At 46.8% G+C, this 8827-nt stretch overlaps 1 protein-coding gene across 5 annotated transcripts; it reads left to right on the plus strand.

Annotated features, from left to right (window-relative positions):
* The first annotated feature begins 292 nt into the window (after positions 1–292).
* On the plus strand, positions 293–8327 carry CLDND1 (claudin domain containing 1). Of its 5 annotated transcripts, none has more exons than XM_074808155.1 (6): positions 293–370; positions 916–1088; positions 4865–5166; positions 6353–6460; positions 6827–6964; positions 7077–8327. In XM_074808155.1, the coding sequence occupies exons 3-6, from the start codon at positions 4878–4880 to the stop codon at positions 7295–7297; spliced, it is 756 nt and encodes a 251-aa protein (XP_074664256.1). In that variant the 5' UTR covers positions 293–370; positions 916–1088; positions 4865–4877; the 3' UTR covers positions 7298–8327. The 5 variants fall into 5 exon arrangements, with proteins under 5 accessions (XP_074664256.1, XP_074664266.1, XP_074664274.1 ...); XM_074808165.1 differs by having other exon boundaries at positions 320–357; XM_074808173.1 differs by lacking the exon at positions 293–370 and adding an exon at positions 591–750.
* Positions 8328–8827: the final 500 nt, after the last annotated feature.

The following is an 8827-nucleotide window of genomic DNA, read 5'->3' on the forward strand; positions in this document are numbered from 1 at the left end:
GCCCAGGGCAGGGGGGGAGTCCCCATCCCTGGAAGGGTTCAAGAGTCGGGTTGACCCAGCGCTGAGGGATCTGGTGGAGTTGGGAACGGTCAGTGTGAGGTTCATGGTTGGACTGGAGGAGCTTCAAGGTCTTTTCCAACCCAGATGATTCTGGGCGTCGAAAGGTGAGGGGCAGCCGCCCGGAGGCGGCGCGGGAAACTACAACTCCCGGCGGGCACCGCGGCAGCGGGCGCGCTCCATCCCCCAGGGTGCCCCGCGCGGCGGAGGGGCGGGGCCGGGCGCTGCCCTGGCGCTGGGCACCGCGGGACGGCAGCGGCGGGGCCGGGCCGGGCTGTACCGTGCTGGGGGGACGGGGCGGCGGGGACGGGCGGTGGGTGCGGCGCCGCGCCGGCCGTAACCGTTGAAGGGGGCGGTGGCTGAGTGTGGGAGGGCGCAGAGGGGTGGTGGGGTGAGGCGCTCCCCGCGGCTGTGCTGCCTGACAGCGACCCCGGTGCCCCCGCCGGGCGGGCGGTCGCTCCCCCCCCCCCCCCCCCCCCCCCCCCCCTCCCGCCTCCCTCCCTGGCAGGGCTGGGGCCTGACAGACCGGGGCCGAGGTCGGCCTGGCCCGTGCTTCGTCCTGGCGGCGGGGGGTGAAGCGCGGCGGCGCCGCCTGGGCGGCCGGTGCCGGAGCGCGGCCCGGGGAGCCGACCGGCCGCGGGGCTCCGCGTTCGCCCGGGGCGGGAACCGTTCGGACGGCTGCCCGTGTGCTGGGTCGGTCCTGGTGCGGCGTTGGTCAGAGGGCTCTAGCCTTCTGGGGTTTTTTCCCCCCTTTTAAAATATTTTTCCTGGTTTTTTAAAATATTTTTTCCGGGGGGGTTAAATAATTTCAAAGTGAAATTATGATCTCAAACGATTTGGTTTGCGTTCTACTTCTAGATCGCTTTTTGTGAACCGCTGGGGTTGAAGCACTGAATGAATGGAACAGGGCAGATGGGCAGTTGGCGTTTCATGCTCTCGGCTGACCGCAAGACACCAACAACGCGGTGTCTCTGAAGTGACCTGGAATCACTGGAGCTGTGTGTCCTGAGGGACTCTGAGGACCTCTGAAGGTAAAAAAGCGTTTGGTAGCATTCTTTCCTAACCCTCCGTTGCCCTGAGTGTTAAAAAGAGGATCCTGTTTGGTAGTGTCGCCAGCCCTCTCCCCACACTCACACATTCTTTTAGGCCTTCTGCCTGTTCTGTTTTCCCAAAGAGCAGTCAGATCGCAAGCGTGTTTTCTGAGAAGATGCCAGCAAACGCATCCTTCCCCTTTTGTGATGTCAGGTAAAAGGAGTTTCTTAAATGTGGTGGCCTGCTGTTGGCTGAAAGCAGTGATCACTGTAACAAGATAAAAGTATGCCTGTTCCTTTCTGCCGTGGTACAGTGACTTCTTAAAATGGTTATCCATTCTGCAGTCTTACAGTTGATTTTTTGCCACAATATTTGCTTTTGTGCTGTTCTGTTTTTTCTCTTTCAACTCTACTGACTTGCCCTTTTTTTTTCCCCCTCTTCTGTGAAGTACATGCATCTAGTCATCCCTTTGAATGTTGCTGCTAGTTTGGCCTTTGCCTTCTCTTTTATCAGCTGCTGCTTTGAAATTTTTGTGTGTTTCACTTCTTTAAAAAATGAGTACAACTACAATATCCTGTAAAGCACTTCTGGTTGAGTGCCTGTTTACTACTGCCTTGTGTTGCCTTACATTCGTTGTGTAGCTTAGTTTCAGCTATAACTTGTTTGAAATAGCTTCTACTGTTAGAATAAAATGTGCTGGCAGTGCCACATGAACGAACCTTTTGTAAAAACAATGAAGGTTCTTGCTCACAGCCTGTAAAGGCAAAGTGTTTCTATTTGTGATCAACCTTTATGTCTTTATAATTAACGTTATCTTTGGTAGTAGTATTTTTTTTTGGGGGGGGTCAGTAAGCTTATTCTAAGGCACCTCCTACATACTGCTCTGGATAGAACCTTTTGCAAAGTGTGGCATAATCTCAAACATGAAGTATCTTTTTTCATGGTCTTCTCTGGTAACTATTTCTTACTGACTATGCTTACTACTCCCACTGAGCTCTGCCTGGGGCTGGAAGGAAGGTTCTCTCTTTAACAGAGCAAAGGACACCTCGTTTTAGTTGGGGTGTGTCTACTGTAAATGAAGAGGCATTGGGTATACACAGTGCATGGGCAGGGGAGTCTACTATGCTGTGGCAGGAAGAACTTCAAATTTTGCCTAAAGTGTTGTGGAGTTCTTCATCTTTTCTGTAAGTAGTTGAAGTGTTAGGCAGAAGCATTGATGGGACCTTTATTATAAGGAATCAGGGGAGTGCTCTTGCCTTGGCACTGTCTTGTCCATACTGAAAACCCACGTGTGTTCTTTCTGGGACAAATACCACACAAAGTCACCCACTAAATTTTGGGGACTGTAGCCACCCTGGTTGCTTTATGCCTATCCCTGGAGCTGTACGTTACAAGGATTGAGTGTCACTAGATAGCCATGTCCCTTTTACCAAGTGAGTAATGAACGCTGGACAGTGCTTTAATTTACTGTTTGATGTTTAACCCTTCATTTGGATTGTGAGCGGCTCTTGGTTGCCAGCTGGCACCAGCTCTGCCAAGTTTATTGTATGCCAACGCGCGGAAGGCTGGCCAGAAGTGTTTGGTTGCATTTTAACGATGCTCTGATAGGGATGTTTCCAGCACCAGTGTTCTGCACCTGGGATGTTGTATCTGAAAGTAGGATTTTTGAGCCAGTTCTTTTCTTTCTGTATGTTAGGTACAAAGTTGATCAGACTTGGTTATTGTAAGCATTTATATTAAAGGGCAATGGTAGCAAACCAGCGGCCCAATAACGTCCTGCTTACGTTCTTTTTTGCCAGATGCTAATCTGAGAATGGAACTTGTAGGTTCTTGTGATTCCTCCTTCTGGAGAGAGCCCTTTCTAAAGAGAGGAGTCTGTTGCAGAGGGTTCCTCTTGCAGTGAATGTGACTGCAATATAGTGGAAAATCCAGACCAGCCTGCTTGCCAGCCTGTTCTGCTGCTTGCCCTGAGAGTGAGTTCCCAGAGGATCTGCTCAGCTCTGAGCTGCCACTTGCCCTGTTTGTGAAGGGGAGGGGATCCCTCAGTGAACTCAGTGGGGAGGAATACTGAGGTCAGATCTGTACAGCAACTTGCTCTCTCCCTATTCTGCTCATCCAGTGTCCTGTGTACCTCGAGGTAGATGCTAGGATATCAAAGGAGAATGTAAGTACATAACCACGTCGTTTAAATAGGTGCTGCTTATCAGCTCACCAAAAATGAGTTCTATTCTTGCTCATTGCTAAGGATTCAGTTCAAGAACGGACGTTACAGAAAGCATGCCTTGTTTAGTATGGGCATTAAGCATAGGGAATGATATGGGTACACATAATATCTCCTCCTCAACCCTGTTAGCCAGTTTCAACCAAGTAGAGCAGTAGATGGGAGGTAAAAGAAATAAGAATGGCATTGTTAGCAGCAAGTATCGGTGCCTTTGAAACTCCCTGCTTTAATTTGCACCTTTTTTCATAGTTCAGAATTTCTTACTGGCAGGTCTGACTTGAGTGCTCTTGTTTTATCTTGTGAATGTTGTGTTTTAAGGCATTTGCTGTTTCCAGTTGCGGTTCACTCAGTTGCAAAGAAACTAGACCAAAATATTTTGATCCAAGTATGTGGGAGAAAGGAGGTAGAACAGGCAATAGGCAAGAGCTGGTTAGATAGTAGCTCGTGTCACCAGACTAGCTCTAGCTGCTGAGTTAACTTCAATTGATTTTTTTTTTTTTTTTTGGCAAGTGCATCAAGCCTGATTCATCATAATCCATAAATTTAATCAAGCACAGAAAACACACGAGAACAACAGGCATCTGAGAGTCCTCTGACATATTGCACTATCTGCAAAACATTCCATGTATTAGCAATCAATTACTCATTAAAGTCACAGTATTGTCGCAAGCGTAAGCATATGTGGTATCTGTATTTTCCCATGCCTCCTTTGACCCTGAATTTATGCCATTTGTGAGCACAACCCTGCGAAGGAGAGCATAAATGAACCCTAATAGAGGGACCCAGCGCAAAGTCCTCATGCCAGTGCATGAAGGCCTTTCAGTTTTGGAAGCTCTTATCATCATCTTCCCATGGAACAGGGCACCCCCCCCCCCCCCGCATTGTTTTAGTGTTTCAGAAATACCACTGTCTGTATTGTGGCATTATTGCAGCATTTATCATCATTTCCCAGTTTGTCTTTCAGTGCTTCTTTCATGTTCTCAGTGCCCAGATAGGTTTCTCTGCCTCCCTAAAGGCATTCCAGCACCTTGGCATGGCTGCCCTTTGTGAACAGTCTGGAAGAGCTTTTTAGACATGCTTGCGGTTCTTATCTTTGCTGTAAACACAAGCTGTGAAAACCGTATGGGATGAGAGGCTAAAAATAACTTCTACCCTTGGTAATCTCTTAAGGAAAGATAAGTCTTCTGCCTGGGTGCTGCGGATGGATTCTCTGTAAGATTCCCTACAATCAGGATCACAAACGGCAGCGAGCTGAGCCATCTGCTTCGGGGACAGAGTCGCTGTTGCTCTGTCAGTTGCTGTCTCAGAGAGAGCAGCTAGCGCAGCGTGGCTGGGAGAAGGGTGATATCCGTGCCTGGAACTCACAGATCCCCTGGATGCTGACTAGTACCGTAGGCTTGTTCAGCATTCCTTTGATTCCAGCACGTTGGAAAAGGAAGACGCATGTATCCTAAGGTGACGTTGCGTAGGAGGAATGACGTCACGAGTCTGACGCTCTAGGATAACTTTGTGTTTGCTGCCAGAGGAGTTACTTGTCCCTCTCTTTCCTCACAGCAGCGAGGGCGCAATGATGGATAACCGTTTTGCTACGGCGCTAGTAATTGCTTGTGTCCTCAGCCTCATCTCCACCATCTATATGGCAGCTTCCATCGGCACCGACTTTTGGTACGAATACCACACCCTGTCCCCAGCTGAGAATGTTAGTGAAGCTGGTAGGAGCATCTGGGAGGAATTTGTCAGCGAGGAAGCAGATGAGAAGACCTACACAGACGCGCTCTTCCGGTGCAACGGCACGGTTGGATTGTGGCGGAGGTGTATCACCGTACCCAAAAACTCTCACTGGTACAGCCCACCAGGTATCTCCAGAGCCATTAACACTTCCCTGGCTTCCCTGTGCCAGCTTCCTCACAACACATTCCTGCCACTTTGTTCCTCCAGAAGGCTTATTTCTGGCTTATGTGGGGTTTTTTCATAAAGACAGTCTAAATTTTTAAAGAAGCGGAAGGCAAAATGCCCTGTGGCTGTCAGTGCTACAGAATCTGGATTTGACACATCACACTTGATCTAAATTTAGTCTGGTATAACTTGGTTTTCTTTTGCATCTGCTGTCCAACTGGGGATACAGTTATAGTTGCTGTCTTTTTAGTAGAGACCCTGTGATCCAGCAATGGAATAAAAATACTACTTTATGAAGGAGGCACTCCCTCCTTTTACCCAGTATTTCGTTTTGCTCACATGTCACTGTTGCATCAGCACATTTTGGACTCCTTGTACCATAGTGCTGGATACAGAATGAAATATTTGTGTTCCTTTTCACGATGGTTGGGGGCTAAAAAAGTGGTGAGCAATTATTTTAATTGCTTCAAAGTATATTTTGGACACATTGTGTGTGTGAAGCCCTTTGTTTTGAACCCTCCTAAAAAAAAAAAATGTACTTTCAAACGCTTTTTCTGGAGAAAAAACATTATGTGAAATACTTTTTTTTTTTCTTCTCTAATGAAAATACTTATTTGGGAAGACGCTTAAATCAGCTCTGCTCAATAGTATTCTCAAAGCAAAATATAACTGAAGCATAAAAGGGGAGAAATTTAGTGTAAAGAAGCAAATATTTTCTGTTCTTTAAATAGTCCTTTCTATCCCATTTATGAATGAAGTGTTTAGTACGATACTACATGCTGCACATGGAGAGAAACACAGCCCAGTTAAGCGACTCTGAGTACAAAAATATGTAACAACATAGTTGAGCATCATATGCCACATTTCTTTCCCAATCTGTCAAGCATGGCCCAGTCCTCTATGGGTAACCCAGGTAAGGTTGAAGATTCGGCATGTTTGAATGCTGCCCCTCATTGTAGTAGCTACGTTATGCTAACTACACTATGATAAGGCATCCTACAGATCTGTTTTGAGAGGTAAATTTTTCTCTAGAGTGTTTTTTCTCTGAGGAGCTTCCCAGCTTAAATGGCTGGGAAAGGTGAAATTGGAGGGGAGGGATGGGAGGGAGACACCTAATGGTAATTTTTTTTTTTTTTCGCCCCCCAGAAACTGATATGACTACAAACTGCATCAGTTTTTCCCTCTCTGATCAGTTTATGGAGAAGTACATAGAGCCTGGAAATCACAATAGTGGCACAGATTTGAATCGAACTTGTAAGTGTCTTTTACTTCTGGCAGGTAAACAAGTAGGATGAAAAGAAAGCCATTTCTCAAATGCAATCACTAGTGAGGGAAGCATCTGTATCTTGCTCTGCCTTTTTTTTCCCTCCTTCTTTCTTCACAGTTTGAAAGGAAAACTTAAGTGCTTTAGCAAAGGTTTTGCCCGTGAATACAGTACAGGAATTCGGGAGTTAACAAATTAAGTTCTTCCTACTTTAGTGAGGTCTTTGGTCCTTTTTAGCTGTGATTGTGGAGTGTCTGATGAAGCAGAAGCAGTGTGGGTAGAAGAGAATATACGATGGTGGGAGAGGATCAGTTTCTAGCACGTTTTCAACAAACTTGTGTGTTTTTCACGTGCAGATCTCTGGCGATTACAGTTCCTCCTGCCCTTTGTCAGCCTTGGCCTCATGTGCTTTGGGGCTCTGATTGGGCTCTGTGCTTGTGCCTGCCGCAGCCTTTACCCTGCCATTGCCACCGGAGTCCTCCATTTCCTAGCAGGTAGGTCTCCAGCCACCCACCCCTTGCCCTCCCTCCTCCAGAAGCTGACAGTGACAGCCAGAGCACATCAACGGTGAGCTCACTGGGCTTTGCTGCTTCCTTCCTTCCCTAGGGCTTTGTACGCTGGGCCTGGTTGGCTGCTATGTAGCTGGGATTGAGCTGCTCCATAAGAAGCTGCCGCTGCCTGATGACGTGAGGGGAGAATTCGGCTGGTCCTTCTGCCTGGCCTGTGTCTCGGCACCTTTGCAGTTTATGGCAGCTGCTCTCTTCATCTGGGCAGCTCGCACCAACAGAAAGGAATTCACTCTCCTGAAAGCCTACCGTGTAGCCTAAGTGCTGCTACCGAAGTATTGGGTTTCCCCGTTAGAGCCTCTTCTCCCCCCAACCCTTACTACTTCTTTCTTTTAGTCAGAATTTTACCCTGTACTGCGTGCTTCTTGCCAGCTGAGACAATTTAGCCTGCAGGCGCTGAAGACAAAGACCTCTGGGCTAAATGACCAAACTCTGCCAGAAGTCTGTAGAACTTGAACAGGTTTTTTAATTGTTTTCTTTTTTAAGAATTATTATTAAGTATTTTTTAAGGTTCATTTGGTTGTTGACTGTCCCCTTGGTTAGATGTACATGCCCCCTCCTAATTTTATTACCCTGTCAGCCTGGAGGAAATAGGATTGGTGTTGTGGCGTGGAAGAGAGACAGGAAAAGGAAAGATGCAGGTAGGCAAGAATGGGAACTTTAGTGCACACATTAGAAATAATCAGGAGCTCTTTGCTGTGTGACCCAAACAGGTAATACCTACAGAGAGCACCCAAGAGACATGAGGGAACTCAGAAACCTCTGTTACGGAAATAGCGTAGCTAAATCAGTCCTGTAGCTTCGCTTTGGCTCTCTTCTTCTCACTAGTTTGCTACTTTTTGTGGCGTCTGCCAAAATTGATGCAGGCAGAGCAGCCGGCTGTGGGCGGGCCTGTACAGCACACCATCCCGAAGTAGGCTCTGTGCTCACATTTGTTGAGGAGTGGGATAAATTGGCCCCCGTGGAGCTCTGTGCTGCTCTAGCTACGCTGCTTCCAGGACCCAGGCTAGTTTGGTATCTGCACTACATGTGGTTGTGCACTCTGATCTTAACTTGTGGTGCTTTTGCTTGCTGTGAAATAAGACTTTTCTCTCTCTGGTGTTGAAAATGACCCTTTGTTTTAATTTGGTTTAGTGTCTGTGTGTATATGTACATATATAAACTTAGGGGGTTTTTTTAAAGCTCACCTATTTATCCTATATAGCACACAACAGGGTTTTTTTAAAAGGTGCTGCTCTTTTCCCATCTTGCCCAAAACCTATGGTTTAAATGGAATAATAATAAAAATAAACCTCATGAATTCTCAGCGTTGCATGAATCTGATGGGAGGGTGAGGGAATGGTCTAAAGCGAATTTTACTTGGGGAAGGAAAAGCCAGTGTCTAGATTGTTCTCTGTTTTCAGGGAAATGTCACGAGAAACAAGGATGTGTGTGGTTAGATTTTTTTTTTTTTAAATCCTTGGGCCCCTGCTAACTTTAAATTTTCTGCTTCTCATCATTGGGGGGCGCAACACCCCATAATTTCTAATTAGTTCACAGCTTCTGCACATACTTCTAAATCACTGCAACTCTAGCCAGACTGGGTGGCGTGTCTTATCTAGAAAACAGCCTTTCAAGACTAAATTGTTTAATTCTGAAGCCTTAACTCCCCTTGTTTCCTTACTCCATGCTTAACAGAAGTATGTCTTAGAAGAAATAAATTCTGACAAAATGAGTAAGTCTCTGATGGTAGGGATTCTGTGAGATACTGTTGATGAGAATGACACAGAAATAGGAATTTTTATGTCACCG

Source organism: Strix aluco, chromosome 2, assembly GCF_031877795.1.
Source record: "Strix aluco isolate bStrAlu1 chromosome 2, bStrAlu1.hap1, whole genome shotgun sequence".
Taxonomy (NCBI): domain Eukaryota; kingdom Metazoa; phylum Chordata; class Aves; order Strigiformes; family Strigidae; genus Strix; species Strix aluco.

Excerpts from the sequence above, each read along its gene's own strand:
- CLDND1 (XM_074808155.1), top strand. The coding sequence starts at position 4,878 with ATGATGGATAACCGTTTTGCTACGGCGCTAGTAATTGCTTGTGTCCTC. Across the intron at positions 6,461-6,826 it reads CACAGATTTGAATCGAACTT|ATCTCTGGCGATTACAGTTC; the intron begins GTAAGTGTCTTT and ends TTTCACGTGCAG. Across the intron at positions 6,965-7,076 it reads AGTCCTCCATTTCCTAGCAG|GGCTTTGTACGCTGGGCCTG; the intron begins GTAGGTCTCCAG and ends TTCCTTCCCTAG.